Source organism: Lepus europaeus, chromosome 20, assembly GCF_033115175.1.
Source record: "Lepus europaeus isolate LE1 chromosome 20, mLepTim1.pri, whole genome shotgun sequence".
Taxonomy (NCBI): domain Eukaryota; kingdom Metazoa; phylum Chordata; class Mammalia; order Lagomorpha; family Leporidae; genus Lepus; species Lepus europaeus.
Window position 1 is genome coordinate 33,359,261 of NC_084846.1, and position 17,146 is coordinate 33,376,406.

Consider the following 17,146-nt stretch of genomic DNA (forward strand, 5'->3'; position numbering starts at 1 on the left):
AGAGGCTTAGCCTACTATACCACAGTGCCGCCCCAGTGATGTGGTGGTTAATTTTATGGGTTAATTTGAGCCACAGTGCACCCAGACATTTAGTTAAATGTTAGTTACTCTGTGTGGATTCATGGGAGAGTTTCTAGATGAGCTATACATTTGACCTAGGAGAACAAGTCAAGTGGATTGCCCTTCCGAATGGGGGTGGTGCTGGGGGAGCCTGAGTCAGTCTGTGGAAGGCTTGCCTGAAACAGAAAGGTTAACTGAGAGAACTTCCTGCCCAACTGCCTTGACCTGGGCCATTGGCCTTCCTTGGAATTTATCCCATTGGCTCATCTCGGTCTTTAGCTTGCTGACCACAGGACATGGGCCATCATCGCATAATCTAATTCTTTAAAACAAATATCTAAGATAGGCAAGTAGGAAGATGGATAGGATCGCAGTTCTTGGGACTTAGCCTCCTTCATCACATAAGCCAGTTCTTTATAATGAACCTCTAAGATACATACACACACACACACGCACACACACACGCACACACACATACTGTTAGTTTTTCTCTTGAGAATGCTGACTTAAAGAGATGTGTCCTAAATTTGATGGAATGCAGTAACTAAAGATAACTTAAATGCCTTCTGCATAAAAATCATGATGGATTTGGGGAGTATTTACACCAGCCATAGTCATGAGATTTGAGCTATAAGTGAAAAGATGCTATTGTTCTAGACCAAGGTGTCTTTCTGAGAACAGGAGCCAAAATTTTTGGAGATTTTGTGCCAGAAGAAGCAGCATCAAAAGACATGGTTTTCTTCCCAGCTCTGCTGTTTTCTGTCTGTGAGTCTGGAGTTGGCTTCCTTCTCTGTAAAATGAGCTGGTCGGTCTTCAGTGATGTCAGAGACCTCTTCTATTTCTCAACTTCTCAGAAACTGATTTCTTCAAGTTCAGTAATAGGTATAATCAGATGCAGATGGCTAAAACATCCTCAATAATGTTTGATTCCAGGAGTGCTAACTCAACAAAGTCTGATGATCAGTTGAGCTTCCCAGGTTATAAGATGTGTGCAAAAAAAAGTGGCCTTCACTGTGAGTTTCTGTAGAATTTGAAGCCTACATGGGAAGCATCACTTTCTGAAATAGAATTTTGTATCTTCATTCCAAGGGGTTTGCCAGCCAAGAATTGATTCGTGCTGGGGTGAAGTTAGGGCCATAAGGCTCCTGACATCCAATAAAGGGCGTAGGACCTTGGGAAGGAAGTCACCAATATAAAATGTAATACGAGGAACATAAACCGTAGTTTTGAAAAAGACTAGTTATCTTTGATGAAGAAGAGGTGTTTGGCAGGACATTCTAGTTCAGATATTATTGGAATGTGAATGTTGAAAATAGTGTTTATCCAGTTTTGATTAAAGAAATGAAAGGCAGTACCTGGCAGGCCTGAACTGAATCCAGTGAAGAAAATAAATGAGGAGCCCAGCACTGTGGTATAGCAGGTAAAGCCGCCACCTGCAGTACTGGCATCCCATATGGGTGCCGGTTTGAGTCCAGCTGCTCTACTTCTGATCCAGCCCTCTGCTATGGCCTGGGAAAGCAGTAGAAGATGGCCCAAGTCCTTGGGCCCCTGCACCCATGTGGGAGACCTGAAAGAAGCTCCTGGTTCCTGCCTCCTGGTCCCTGGCTTCAGATTGGCACAGCTCCAACCGTTGTGGTCATCTGGGGAGTGAACAAGCAGATGGAAGATCTATCTCTCTCTGCCTCTACCTCCCTCTCTCTGTAACTCTGCCTTTCAAATAAATAAATGAATCTTAATAAATGAGTGAAACTTTACCTGCCCACCTAACGCCTTTGCTTAGCTTTAGTGCTGACCATTCAGCCTTCTGATCCCAAATGTAGTTTCCTTGGGCGGGGGGTGCTCTGGGAAATGCAGTAGTTTCCTATATATAACGTAGTAAATAGAAATATATACCATTTGACATCAGTCTACATCTTACCCAGTTGGTTTGTGTGACTCATTTTCCAAGGGCCCATCAGATGTCTGTGCCTGAGCAGCCTCTGCCCAGGGCCCCCAGTGACCTTCTTTGTGGCTGCTTCAGCCTAGCATAATCCCCTGAGGGAAATGTATCCAGCAGGCTGTGGCATTTCAGAGACACTGGGGAGAACTGACAGGGCAGGGAACAGTCAGTCTCGTGAAGAGGAGCCAGTGTGGACAAGCCCAGAGGCAGAAATACATAAAATGAGCTTGGTCTGAGGTCAGGTATGTGAGGACTGGATAAAATGTGTGTTTCTGCTGTCTGTGGTTTTTCCCCTGAAGTTCTCCAACACTGAAGTGAATGTCGTGAAGCCTTGGTGCATCAAGATGACTATTTCAGTGGATCAGTACTGACTACTAAGTTCAACAAAGTGACCGTTCCCTAATGGTCATGTGAGCATTATTTGTAATCTTTGTTTCCGCACTTATAAGTCTTGGATGATTTTTCTTAACCAGAAGAGAGAAAGGTGAGTGTGTCATAATAATAACATTCAGGATGCAATAATCAAATGATTGGAAAAATTAGAAATCACATAAGGCTAGTACTGTATTAGGGGAAAAGGAGAATGAAAATCACCTGTCAATCTGGTTGCCCAGAGAACATCACTATACTTGCGGCTGATCCAGACTTACTCTATGCCTCACGTGACCAAAAAAACACCTCAACAGTGTTTGTTTTTACTTTCACAGAAATGAGAACCGATACACAAGTCTTTTCTAACCTGCTTTTTCTTAGAATCTCCCTTGCAATGTAAAGCTCTGTGGAGCTGGGCCTGGGCGGCACCTGCCATGCCAGCAGTTGTGGTGACAGTGCTCTTGCTTCTGTTTCCAGGCTGGCAGCCTCGCTGGTTCCTTCTCTGTGGGGGGATCCTATCCTACTACGATTCTCCTGAAGATGCCTGGAAAGGTTGCAAAGGGAGCATCCAAATGGCAGTCTGTGAAATTCAAGGTGAGAAGTCAAGTGATTATAGATGTTTTTTTCTGTTTCCCTAAAAGATAAGAAAGCATTGGCCTCTGCAGCCTTTCTTTGCTGCTGCCCTAGTAGAAATCAGGATACTACTATTATATTCACAAAGAAAGCCTTGCAAACAGAACCTAAAACTGTAGCCAACTTTTCCAAGGAGATTATTTAAGAGGTGGACAGAATAAATGACAGCAGTATGCTTCACTACTCTGCTAGTGCTTGGCTTAGTCACCTGCTCATTGGGCCGGTGGCTATTTGCAAAGCTTACTTAATTCTTTTTACTACAACACCAAACACAGCTTTTAAAATTAAGATCACACACACACACACACACACACACCCCAGTATGCTTCCACCAACAAGCCAAAACCCACCAGAGCTATAAATAGAAGTACTTCTTGGTTCTTTAACCTATTTGGAATCTAGAGACATGAAGCAACAATGTGGCTCAAAAGCAAAACAGATTCACTGAGAATTTAAATTTTGCGGTGGGCAGTTAGTGAGGCAGAGTGTGATTGGCTTGCTTCTTCCCCTAAAGGGCTCTGAGGGAATTCTTTCATTTTGGGTCTGATTTGTCACGGGAAGTAGAAGAAGGAAAATACTGTATTCTTGGTTGTTTCCTAATAAATCCAACAAGATAAAGAACATATCCTTGCTTATTGGCATGAGTTACATTTGTCTGTTTTTTTTTTGTTTTTGTTTTTGTTTTTTACCATAAAAAATGCCTGAGTGTGGGTACTTAGAAAGAAATGAGGTTTATTTGGCTCACAGTTTTGGACGCTGAGAGTCCGGAGAGCCTGGTGAAAAGGAAGCCAGAGAGACTGGGGAGGGGCCAGTCTCGCTCTTTTAAAATAGCCCTCTCCTAAGCACTAACCAGGATCCCACAAAAACTATATGAATTCTTACAGATGGCTGAGTCCCCCTTACCTCTTCACATCGCTACACCAAGGAACAAGTTTGCAACACACGAACCCTTAGGGACAAACTGCATCCAGGCTCTAGAAGCATGCAAACCCTAATGGCCTCAGAGCAGCATACTGCCTGCACACAAAAGCCAAACAAGAGTCCCTCTTTTTTTTTTTTTTTTTTGACATGCAGAGTTAGACAGTGAGAGAGACAGAGAGAAAGGTCTTCCTTCCATTGGTTCATCCCCCAAATGGCCGCCACAGCTGGCGCGCTGCGCTGATCCAAAGCCAGGAGCTAGGTGCTTCCTCCTGGTCTCCCATGCGGATGCAGGGCCTAAGCACTTTAGCCATCCTCCACTGGCTTCCTGGGCCACAGCAGAGAGCTGGACTGGAGGAGGAGCAACCGGGACAGAACTGGCGCCCCAACTGGGACTAGAACCCAGTGTGCCGGCGCCGCAGGCGGAGGATTAGCCTAGTGAGCCGCGGCACCGGCCAAGAGTCCCTCTTTATTCTGATTAAAGATCAGTTTCACACAAAAGTTCAATTGGTGGTAGTTATTCTTTGAGCCAGTCTTGGTGATGCCTTAGAGCCAATGGCAGAATTTTTCTCCTGTCAGTTAGTAAAGGTGTCCAAGAAGAGATAAACACACGTAGATCTGTGTGAACTAGGAGAGGTGGTTAGGGCTGGTATTCTCTCTTCTCTGGGTGGAAACTCACAGTGGCTGGCTCAGTTGAGCTCAAGACTGTGAGTGGGTTGGAAGCTACTCAGCTAGGGCCTCTCCTGGTCTCTGACCTCCCTCTTGTGTTGTCTCAGTTCATTCTGTAGATAACACGCGCATGGACCTGATAATTCCTGGGGAACAGTATTTCTACCTGAAGGCCAGAAGCGTGGCTGAGAGACAGCGGTGGCTGGTGGCCCTGGGGTCAGCCAAGGCTTGCCTTACAGACAGTAGGACCCAGAAGGAGAAAGGCAAGTACTGATGTCCTCTGATCTGGAACCCTGGGAATCACCAGTTGGCACCTCTAGGTTCCCTTATTTGTTATTTTGCTTGTGACCACCTAGCCAGCTGTTTATATCATGCCAGTGCTGTGTATCTTAGCAGAATTTAAAACACAGTCCATATCTAACTCTGCTTTCTTAGCCTATCACAGTAGAAAGAGTACAGGCTCTGGTGCCAGACACAACTGGGTTCAGATGATGTCTTTTTTGTTTACTGGCTGTGCAGCTCTGGCGTAGGTCACTTTGCCTCTCTGAGCTTCAGTTACTTCATCTTAAACCCCTTAGAGAGATCACCGTGAGGATTAGATATGTGAAACGGTCTAGTACCCAGTGTGGCACGACATTGACCTGAGCTTGGTTGTAAATAGCTGAGCAGAGAAGCCTTGAGTGGCAGTGTTTTCTGCAGTGCCGCCTTCCTCTCCCCTCCCTTCCCTAAGGTGGGATGGATATGTAATTATCGGTTTGCTGCTACTTAGTGCTCAAAAAACCATCAGGACTCCTGAGAACCACTGCACCACTGCTCTCTGGGCTGGCCCTAGTGGCTGCTGACCCAGCCCCACAGCCCTGCCTGTACCTGAAGAGATTGGCTGGGCTGGAGGGTAGTGGTGGATGGGAGTGTTCTCACAACAGTTGTGCCTAACTGTTCAAGGAGACCTGGGAAAAGGGTCTCTTCATTGGCTGTTTTTAACGTTAAATCAGAAACAAGTTCTGGAAGCTGTCAGCTTTGACTCAGAGCAGGTGGTAATGTGCAGCATTCTCATGGGGAAGGAGACAAGTGGTAATAATTGTGACAGCTCCCTGTCCCAAGGTGCCTGGAGTGCCCTGCTGATGATGACTGGTTCCATTCTCCTGGACTGACAGCAGCTGACTCAGTTCTCAGCAAAATAACAAGGGTGCTCATGGAGGTACCTGGACGACTGCAGAATACCATTTCCTGGGTCTGAGCAGAGTGCTGCAATGGTAGATAGTTCTGACCCCAGAGAGCAAAACACAGCCTTTGACTCTGCCCCCAGCGTGGACAGGAGTGGGTCAGAGGGAATGTTACTTGCTTCTTCCCTACTGGTGATTACAGGAAACATATTACTGCATTAAAAATGGAATGGTGGTTATTAGAGGTTGGGAAGGGGAGGGACAAGTTGGGGAATGGTTGATTAATGAGTATTAAGATGTAGCTAGATAGGAGTAGGAAGTTCTGGGTTCTGTGGCCCAGTGGGGTGACTATAGATAACATAAATGTACTGTGTACTTCTCTATTTAAAAAAAAAACCATAAGATAGGATTTTGGGTGTTTTTGTGATAAAGCAAGGTTAAGTGTTTGAAGAGTTCGATATATTTACTTGATTGGACATTACACAATGTATACATGCATCAAGACATCACATAAATTGTACCTCATAAAAGTATACAATTTTTATGTCAAAAAATTTTTTAAAATTAAAAAGACTTCAAAAGACTGAAAATATCCTTTTTCTGTTTTTCTTGTTCTCATAGCTTCACCTATATCACATGTGTAGCCCATACTATCAATATCTGACTTTGGCCATAGATTATATACGAGACAACTTCAAAATGTTCATAGAAGGAGGAATTAAAAGATAATACACAGCTTTCATAAGCTTTTTGAAGCCTCCTTATATTCTACTTCTGCCTCAAATACTAACTAGGAAATTGGTTATTCATTCTTATAACTACATTAACATCATTTTTATTATTTAGAATTTGCTGAAAACACTGAAAACTTGAAAACCAAAATGTCAGAACTAAGACTCTACTGTGACCTCCTTGTTCAGCAAGTAGATAAAACAAAAGAAGTGACCACAACTGGTGTATCCAATTCTGAGGTAAAATCCTATTTTAGTAATAAAAATTATTAATATTACCCATGAAAAGTAACACCTGATTGCTAACAGGTGTTGCCTATTGTCACATAATCCCTATCTTGGAATTTTTTGTTGAGAAAAAAAGTAACAAACCTCAACAAAGAAATGGGTGCATTTCAGCATATGAAATTCTGTAGTTTTCCTTTTTGTATGGATTCGGAATTAAATGATAACAGACATGCTAAGGTGTGTTTCTCTCCAGTTTGCATCACTATTTATTTATTTACTTTGTTATTTGAAATAGTTACAGAGGTAGAGACAGAGAAAGACATCTTCCATCTGCTGGTTCACTCCCCAGATGGCTGCAGTAGCCAGGGCTGGGCCAAGCCAAAGCCAGGAGCCAGGAGCTTCTTTCAGGTCTCCCACATGGGTAGCAGGGGCCCAAGTACTTGGGCTGTCTTCTGCTGCTTCTCCCAGATCATAAGCAGGGAGCTGGATTGTTAAAAGTGGAGCAGCCAGGACATGAATCGATGCCTATATGAGATGTTGGCATTGTGGGCAGTGACTTTACTCACTATGCCACAATGCTGGCCCCTGCATTACTTTTTTTTTTTTTTTTAAGATTTATTTATTTACTTGAAAGTCAGAGTTACACAGAGAAAGGAGAGCGAGAGAGAGAGAGGTCTTCCATCCACTGGTTCACTCCCCAATTGTCCGCAATGGCCAGAGCTGCGCCAATTCAAAGCCGGGAGCCAGGAGCTTCCTCCAGGTCTCCCACATGGGTGCAGGGGCCCAAGGAATTGGGCCATCCTCCATTGCCTTCCCAGGCCACAGTAGAGAGCTGGATTGGAAGTGGACCAGCCGGGACTAGAACCGGCGCCCATATGGGATGCCAGTGCTTCAGGCCAGGGTGTTAACCCGCTGAGCCACAGTGCCAGACCCCTTGCATTACTTTTTAAAAATAAAATCCCACTTGTGTTATGGAGCTTGTGTTACAGGTTTCCATGGGTGTGGCTGCTAAAATGCCAACCTTGAGTCTTGAAGATGTCCTATATCTGCCTCCTCTGATAAGCCTGGGCTTATTTCACTACAGTAATTGTTGTGCTTGCAAAGAAGGAGATACAACTTTTGTTCTCTTCATTATTGGCAAGGATTAGTTTTTAACATTAATAAAGTTGTTATTAATTTATTCTAAAAAATAAAACGTTAGAGGGTCTCTCTGATGTTAGGCTATGTATTGCATGACTCACATTAATGAGAGAGGGTCTCTGCTCCCAAAGAAGTTCGACAGACAGTGCCTGCAACTTGGAAAATCTGCAGGTATAGTGAGTAGTATTAATTCATTTTCATAGCTATGCTGCCAATAGCATAGTTCTTTGAGTTTTTTTGTTTTTTTTAGATAAAGGTGGTTTAACTCACTTTAGTCACTTCCTTTTGGTCTCTCTTATCCATTCAACAGCTGCCTATTGTGTATAAGGTACTGTGTAGAGGGGGAGCAAAGGCACGGAGAGCCAGAAGTGTATTTCAGCCCTGCTCTTGCAAAAGTTTATGGTATACAGCAGCAGTTCTCAACTCAGCATAAATGTGTGCCCCAGGAAACATTTGAAAACGTCTGAAGACACTCTTGGTTGTCATTGAAGAAATGCCACTTGCATTTAGTGGATAGAGGATAAGGACATCTTAGAATGGACTGGAGAGCTAGCCCTGCCCCCTACCATGCACACACACTCCTGAAAAACCAACCAGCCCAAAATGTCAGTAGTGCCAAGTTAGAGAAGCCATGGTCTAGAAAAAAGGGAAAATGTGAATACAGCACTGGTTATTTTGAAAAGAAAAGCTTTTAAAAAAATGTATCGATTGCTTGATTTGAAAGAGCAACAGAGAAAGAGAAAGATCTTCTATCCACTGGTTTACTCCCGAAATGGCCACAACAGTCAGGGCTGGGCCAGGCTTAAGCCAGGAGCCTGGAGCTCTGTCTGGGTCTCCCACACTGGTGCAGGGGCCCAAGCACTTGGGCCATCTTCTGCTTTCCCAGGTGCATTAGCAGGGGCCTTGATTGGAAGCGCAGAAACCAGGACTCCAACCAGCACTTTGATAAGGGATGCCAGCATCCCAAACAGCAGCTTAACTTACTGTGCCACAACACTGGCCTTAAAACCAACAATTTTAATTCAAGAAAGAGAAATGCTCCTAATGAGAGGTGTGTTCAAGGACCAGTGGTGTCGCTTGAGAGTTTGTTAGAAAAAGAATGTTGAGGAAGGAGAGAAGCCACTAAGATGTGGTCTCCTCACTGTGTAGTCAGGGTGTGACCTCTGTTTCCTGTGCAACTTAGCAATACCAATAGCCAAAGAGAGCACCCTGAACAAGTAACTTGGACAAAGCAAAAACAATTCCTGTTGTCGAAACCTTGTAAGCTTATCTGTACTGAAAGCAAATGATGCGTGATTGACTGAAAGCTGTATGAGAGCTCTGTGCCCAACATTTGGCCAGTGCTAGTTACACAGTATTGTTGAGCTGAAAGAAGTTGAGCTGAGGCAGTGGCTGAGTCTGAATGGTTGGAGTGAGGGCAAGCCTTGTGCGTGGTTAAGATTGATTGATTGATTTCAAAGGGAGACAGAGAGATCATCTATCTGCTGGTTGACTCCCCAGATGTCTGCGACGTCCAGGGCTGGGCCAAGCTGAAACCAGGAGCCAGGAACAACTTCTGAGTCTCCCATGTGGGTGTCAGGGGCCAAGCAGCAGGAGCCTTCTGCTTTCCCAGGCCATTAGCAGGGAGCTGGATCAGAAGTGGAACAGCCAGGACTTGACCTAGTGCCCATATGAGATGCCGGCATCTCAGGTGGCAGCTTAAACCAGTACACCACAATGCTGTCCCATGGTTAATGGATTAATTGGACTGACTTGTGTTTTTCTTGTATAATATCATATGTACTTGTCCAGCAAAATATGTAGGCACTTTGTTATTATTTTGTGGATAAACACCTCTAAGGACTTTCCACAGTTAGGAGCTTTTTTTTTTTTTTTTTTTTTTTTTTTTTTTTTTTTTTTTTTTTTTTAGCAAGGTTTGAGAGACTTCTACTCTGGGTGTTTTGTAGGAGGGAGTCGATGTGGGAACTCTGCTGAAGTCAACCTGCAATACTTTTCTGAAGACCTTGGAAGAGTGCATGCAGATTGCAAATGCAGCCTTCACCTCTGAGCTGCTCTGTCGCACTCCCCCAGGATCACCTCAGCTGGCCGTGCTCAAGTCCAGCAAGGTAAAGCCCTGCTCGGTCTCCCTCCACAGGATGTGATCAAGTGGAAGAGAAGCTCCTTTTGGTGACTGATAAAGACACTTTAAAGAGGACATGGCTTTATGTCCACTTTTATATCTGCCCTCATATCCAGGCAGTTCTTTTTGGCAGTTTTACTGCCTAATGTTGTCTCCAGTGTATCCTTTTCTTTTCAGCCTGGTACAGTGAGTCTTGTCTCGAATTGCAGCAGCCTTCGCCCTGACCCTTCAGGAAGCTAACACAGTATAAAAAAAAAAGTGTACCACTTCCCCTAAACCTTTTGGTAACTCCTTCATTGCCTATAAATTAAAGCCACAAACTCCTAGCTCCTTCCCTGTCATTCTCTGACCTACACTTATTAATTGCTTATGGCTCCTCCCACACCTTAGTCATTTCCCAGTTCCAGGAATGCCCTTCTAAGTACTCTTTCCCTACTTAGCTCTCATTCCTCCTCCAAGACTGTCTCTTCTCTCAGGCTCCCTAAGTTGGACTAAGAGCTCTGGCTCCTAAATATAACCCCATTTTAGCCCTATTCTGTGTTGAAATAATCAAGTTTTACCTTGATGCCTCTAAAGTTTATACATTGTTACACCATCATTTGCTATTTATTAATGTTTGGTGATTGTAACAAACTACAACTGCCAAACACCAAGAGTTTGGCTGTGTTAATTAGCTCTTTCAAGAGACCCTTTGTTTTCCTTGCAAACTTGGGTACCCTTATTTCAATAAATAAGAAGGGCCACTTGGAATCAGTGCCTTCCTTTTGAGAGGAAAATTGTTCCTATGGAGTGGGGCAGTGTATGTCGTGATCATATTTACTATTTTCATATGTGATAAAATTCTAAATGTGCTCTCGGAGGTTTAACATGTAAACTTTCATTTCTTTGCTTTTTTTAAAGATGAAACATCCTATTATACCGATTCATAATTCATTGGAAAGGTAGAGTACTTTTTTGTTTTTTCTTCTCTCTAAAAATAAAACTTAAATACTGTTACTCTTTGCTTAAATTTTTTTGATTACATGGTGATTCTCATGATTTGAGTTGATACCAGAAAGAAACAGCATCTAACTTTCCTTTTTTGGGTGAGCCTAAAGCTGCACAGACCTTTTGTTCATTGTGCTTGGGGAAGGTATTTGCATTTGTACTGGGACAGAGATTCCAGCCATCACATCCAGTAACTTAATCTCTCTGCAGTTACTGGTGTTGGAACTTGCCTTGTAGAGGAGCTGAATGTTGGCTTACGTGTACGTTTATCCAGAAAAGACAGTAGGGCCATTTTGTTTTGAACAAAAGAAAATGTTGAAAAAAAAATAACTTCATATCAAAATCTGAACTGTTTCTATTTCTCTAAATGTCCCTTCAATTAAAACAAAAGATATATTTACATAGTCACTGAGGTCTTTATTAACTTGAGGCATTCCCATGTTTGACATAGACCAGATTTTTGTCCTTTCAAATTATTACTTATTAGTTCCTTTCTTTGCATTCTGGTCTTTGCTTCTTTATTACTAATTTGATTGTTTACAGTTCTCTCCTGTAAATATTTCTGTTGGGACATCTTTGTAGAAGTTTTCTCTTTTGTAGTATTTTATCTGTATACTCCTACCTTTTGAATTGCTAGGCTGAATATAGCTTTTTTTTTTTTTTTTTAGAAACTAGCAAGTGCTTTTCCTGAAGTCACTGTGTACTTGGACCCTTTTCCCTTATTTTTATTAGATGAAAATAGTTTAAGTTTGTCTGAGTCTGATCACCTGTAATAAAGTATTACCATTGTCCCTTTAGCAAACATTTGCATGCTACATAGCTTTCTCAGCTATTCTGAAGTTGGCAGGTTCCTGAGGATACGTTGTGCTCCTCCGTTGTGCTCCTCTGGGTGCTCAGATACACTTTGTAGAAAGTATTTTCTGCTGGCCTCAGCAAGTGGCTTCCTGATAGTTAGCTGATAGGCAAACACATGGAAGTGACTAGTGGTGTAGACAGAGAAAAACCTCCCAGGGAGAAGATGTGGGAAGTCAGAAAAGTGTTAAATGTGGCACCTGAAGAGAGCAGATTGCAAGCCAAAGAGCTGCCAATGACTGCTTCCTGATGCTGGTGGGGAGCAGGCAGATTGGGTTAGCTGAGGGCAGGAAGAGCCATTACTGACTCTGTGACTCCTGAGCTGCCGCTGTGAAGCCGGCATACTCCCCTCACAGACAAACACTCTCTCAAGTGTGTGCGGGAAGTGGGAGATGCGGGCTGGTGTAGAAATTCTCTTTCACAGCTGGTATTAAAAGGAGTTAGTGATTGTGCTTTCTCAGAATCATATCTACTTGGGCAATCTGTGACCAAATAACTGGGCTTTCTGTTTTTTTTTTTTTTTCTTTTTAACAACTTCTCAGGCAAACAGAGTTGAACAGTTGTGAAAATGGATCTTTAAATATGGAAATAAATGGTGATGAAGAAATCCTACTGAAAAACAAGAGCTCCTTATGTTTGAAATCTGCAGAGATAGACTGTAGTCTGTCAAGCAAAGAAAATACAGAGGATAATATAACAGGTAAAAACAGAAGTCAAGTCTGAAGCAAGCCATGGAACAATGGAAAATGTGGGAGTTTGATTAGTGTCTGTGATTTGGCACTGATAGGAATTAAAATCCAGACAGTGTACCTGTGATCTCCTTAAGAGCCTGTTAACCCGTGAGACCGATGGCTTGACTGAATAGCATTCTGTCATCCCATCGGGCCTGGCTTTAAGGAGGCAGAAGGAGGAGGAAGTCTCCTGCTCAGCTTCGTCTGCTGGGTTGTTCCTGGGCTGTAGCAAGCAGTATTTCAGAGTGTAAGTTCTTCCCTGGCCTCGCACACTGTGTCTGAGACTCTAATGTCAAATTATGGCACTTCAGTTTTCTATTCCCCTGGCTGCTTGTGAGACCTGAGAATGTCAGAAATCACAAAACGACCCAGCCTTCTCTATGCAAGCCAAAGTCCCATAAGTCACTAAAATCCACTCTTCAGAGACAACCATGTTAATGCTTTTAGTTGTGTAATAAGTACTTAATATAAGTAACTTGAAAATAACCTAAAAAAAAAAAAAAGTTCCTCTTCATCTGCCCTGAAGTAAAGGACCCTTTTTCCAGATGAGATGAGGAAAAAGAAGATAAGTTTCTTAGCTAGTAAACTGAGACAAGCAATGCATTTGTTGTTGTCTCTTGAGTAAATGATAAAGATGGTAGAATTTCTGTTAGACATGCTGTCATTTCTTTGACCTAGATGTCTTATTTCTAGGGATTTGTCTTTAGTGAATGGTCAGATTTAAGGACAGAGATGCGTGGACAGGGGTGTTCTTTATGGTTCTGTTGTCAATTCTCATTATTTGTGGTAGTTAATACTTTTCTTTTTTATTTTGAGGCTTATTTTATTTATTTGAAAGGCAGACTGACAGAGGAAAGGAGAGAGAGAGAGATCTTCCATCCACTGGTTTATTCCATAAATGGCCTTAATGGCTGAGGCAGGGCCAAGCTAAAGCAAGGAGCCAAGAATTCCATCTTGTTTCCCATGTGGGTGGTAGGGGCCCAAGTACTTGAGCCATTATCCACTGCTTTTCCAGGCATGTGAGCAGAGAGCCAGATTAGAAGTGAAGTAGCCAGGATTTGAACCAATGTTCCAGTACGGGATGCCTGTGTTACAAGTGGCAACTTAACCCTATGTGCCACAACACGGGCCCCGTTACTATTTTTAAGTCACCACAAGCACTAAATCAGCAAATAATGAGCTATTGCTCCTAGGGAAGCACAGAGTTAGGTTTCTGCAAGCCTCTGGTCACAGCAGTTTTGTTAGCTGATCAATATACAATGCTGTTTTGTGTGTGTTTCTATCTAAAGATGCTGTTGATTTATTAACATGAGATTACAGCCAACAATTCATGCCTAAAGGAAGCTTATCTAACACAGGGTACTTCCAAAAGTCTCTGGAAAATTGAGTTAAAAAATAACTTTATTTTGGTGTGGAAAATGTCTTGAAGTCCATTCATAATGAAGGGTCTTCAGAAAGTTCATGGAAAATACTTGTTTTGAAGAAATCATACAAAAGTTTCTGATCACATCTGCATCTTTTAATTCCATTTTCCACAAATTTTTAAGTATCTTATTTTGTGCATAACTCATATTCCAGCAGTCTTGTGCTTTCGAATGCTAGCAGCCCTACACTTGTGCCCCCTCCTTTTTTTTTTTTTTTAAGATTTAGTTTTTTATTTCCTTGAAAGTCAGAGTTAGAGAGAGGGAGAGACAGAGAGAGATCTTCCATCTGCTGGTTCATTCACCAAATGGAGAGAACGGCTGGGCTAGGCCAAAGTAGGGACCAGGAACTTCCTCTGGTCTCCCATATGGGAGCAGAGGCCACCATCTTCTGCTTTCCTAGGAGCATCAGCAGAGTGCAGGGACAGAAGTGGAGCAGGAGCAGAGGGGTCTCAAACTGTTGCCCATATGGGATGCCGGCAGAGGCTTAACCTGATATGCCACAATGCTGGCCCTCTTGGTGGCCCTTTTAAATGGCAAAATCAACAACAAATACATAGACATTCACAACATGTAACACTGAATCAGAGCATTTGTTGATAGTATGGGAACTGAAACAAGAAGGCAGATTGTCACCTGGTTCCACCTCAGCTGGGAATATGCATGTCAGGTGAGTAGGTTTTCACCACCCTGCACATGTCCACAAATAACTTCGAAAGGGCTGCAAGTGTTTGTTTTTGGGGTTGAAAATAAACTAAAGAAAGGAAGCAAAATTTGTAAATACAACATATGCTCATAATAAGGACTGATTGTATGTATAGTGGTAAAATGCTGTATACTATCTAAATGTCTACAACGTGAGTATGATGTAATATTGATTGCATGGTAATTAAAATCATGGTTTTTGAAGAGTAGTGGATGATAGTAGAAATTTTTGTGGTATTCTTTCTGATGAAAACAAGCAGAATTCAGACCTTCATATACTTTGAGCCTGGTTTGTGTGTGTGTGTGTGTGTGTGTGTATAAAAAGTTCATGGAAAATGGAATTAAAAGATAATGCAGAATTTTCCAGGAACATCTTGAAGTCACCTTCTATATGTGTTTGTGTACAATCTTTCTCAGTTTTTCTCCATGTTAGAGATTATGCTTAACAATGAATATGTATTAGTTTTTATGGTACACGTAAATATATAAAAGGTTAGTAATAGGTATCTTCTACTTTGCAGTCCAAGGTGAAATAATGAAGGAAGATGCAGAGGAGAACCTGGGGAATCATGACGGTGACCTGGCACAGCCTGCATCCAACTCCTCAGCTTGCTCTCCAGAATCCCCCTGGGAAGAAGGCCAAGAAGTTATCCCAACTTTCTTTAGTACCATGAATACCAGGTATTCTAGACCCTCTGAAATCACTGCCAGATAGCAGCCTGCTTTATGGAAAATTCAATTGTGGTGTTCCTTATAGGTGATGGTATTTTCTATGAGATTAGAGAATATGGAATACCAAGTATCTGCTTCCTGTTTACCTTGTCTGAAAAGTCAATAAGAAGGAATTGGATCATAAGGGTATACTGTATGAACAAATTTTAAGTTGCTTAGGGAATTTATTTCGTTAGACTGTATTATAATAGGAAAAAGTCACTATGACGTATCTGTGAAATAAGGGCAAATGATCTTCCCTGAAGTTGGACAGCTCTTCCTATGACTGCCTCTGAACTGCAGAGTGCTGACCTTGTATTTTCAATCTTTCCTCCTCTGTATCACCAAACTGTTTAGCTTTAGTGACATTGAACTTCTGGAAGATAGTGGCATTCCCACAGAAGCATTCTTGGCATCATGTTACGCTGTGGTTCCAGTATTAGGTAAGATTGCTGTAGTTGCCTTACATTCATTAGTCTATAGAATTTGTCTCACTGCAGGTATTTGGTAGGAGAAGTATTCTGAACTATGTGTACAGTGAACTGACCCTTCTTACCAACCTCCTTCTATCCACCTGCTATTAGAACTGTTCAGCCTTGGGGCTGGCATTGTGGTGCAGCGGTTAAGCCACCACTTGTGATACAGGTATTCTATAGAGTGCTGGTTCAAGTCCTGACTGCTCTCCTTGCAGTCTAGCTTCCTGCAAATGGGCCTGGGAAGGCAGTGGATGATGGCCCAAGTATTTGGATCCCTACCACTCATGTGAGAAACAAGGATGGAGTTCTTGGGTCCATGTGGGAAACCAGGGTAGATTTCGTGGCTCCTGGCTTTAACCTGGCCCAGTGCTGGCTGTCGCCATTTATAGCAGATGGATCACTCTCTCTTCCACTTTTTTGTCATTTGCCTTTCAAATAAATAAATACATCTTTTTTTAAAAAAACTGTTCAATCTTAAGAGTTATTAGATGTTCCCATTTCATTTCTAATGATGATCAAAAGTGACCTGAGAAAAGTGTATTCTGCTTTCTAGAAACCATACATAAAGTGAAAGTGAAAGTAGTTGAGGATTGGGTCTTCAATCTGTTGGTACTATAAAAAAAAAAAAAACAGTTGAAGTTTTTTTCAAAGATTAAAAAGTATGTTAAGAGGGTGTTCTTAAAGCTTCCATGGAAATTGCATATTGTAAAAAATTATGCATAGGTTTCAAAAATGTTTATACCAAAATAAACTTATCTTTTCATTCTATTTTTCAACATACTTGAAGAATGTATAAGCTTATTTAAATTAAAATTTACTTTTACTTAGTATAAAATCAGTAAACACCAGGGATTGCAAATGTCTTCTAATTTGCTGAATGAACATATGCATCTTTTTTTTTTTTTTGACAGGCAGAGTGGACAGTAGAGGGAGACAGAGAGAAAGGTCTTCCTTTGCCGTTGGTTCACCCTCCAATGGCCACCGCGGTAGGCGCGCTGCGGCCGGCGCACCGCGCTGTTCCAATGGCAGGAGCCAGGTGCTTCTCCTGGTCTCCCATGGGGTGCAGGGCCCAAGGACTTGGGCCATCCTCCACTGCACTCCCTGGCCACAGCAGAGAGCTGGCCTGGAAGAGGGGCAACCGGGACAGGATCGGTGCCCCGACCGGGACTAGAACCCGGTGTGCCGGTGCCGCAAGGCGGAGGATTAGCCTACTGAGCCACGGCACCGGCTCATATGCATCTTTTAAATTGATGTGCAACTTTATAGAACTTAAATGGTATAATTTAGTGAG

General features: G+C 42.5%; 1 protein-coding gene across 1 annotated transcript in view; it reads left to right on the plus strand.

The window, feature by feature from the left end:
* PLEKHA8 (pleckstrin homology domain containing A8) overlaps positions 1-17,146 on the plus strand; it is a 56,624-nt gene that overhangs the window by 17,897 nt on the left and 21,581 nt on the right. The window contains exons 2-9 of the mRNA XM_062178251.1: positions 2,849-2,965; positions 4,699-4,854; positions 6,601-6,725; positions 9,800-9,958; positions 10,873-10,913; positions 12,354-12,511; positions 15,190-15,349; positions 15,737-15,822. Coding sequence (XP_062034235.1) covers positions 2,849-2,965; positions 4,699-4,854; positions 6,601-6,725; positions 9,800-9,958; positions 10,873-10,913; positions 12,354-12,511; positions 15,190-15,349; positions 15,737-15,822 — 1,002 coding nt within the window. The remainder of the gene's footprint in view (positions 1-2,848; positions 2,966-4,698; positions 4,855-6,600; positions 6,726-9,799; positions 9,959-10,872; positions 10,914-12,353; positions 12,512-15,189; positions 15,350-15,736; positions 15,823-17,146) is intronic.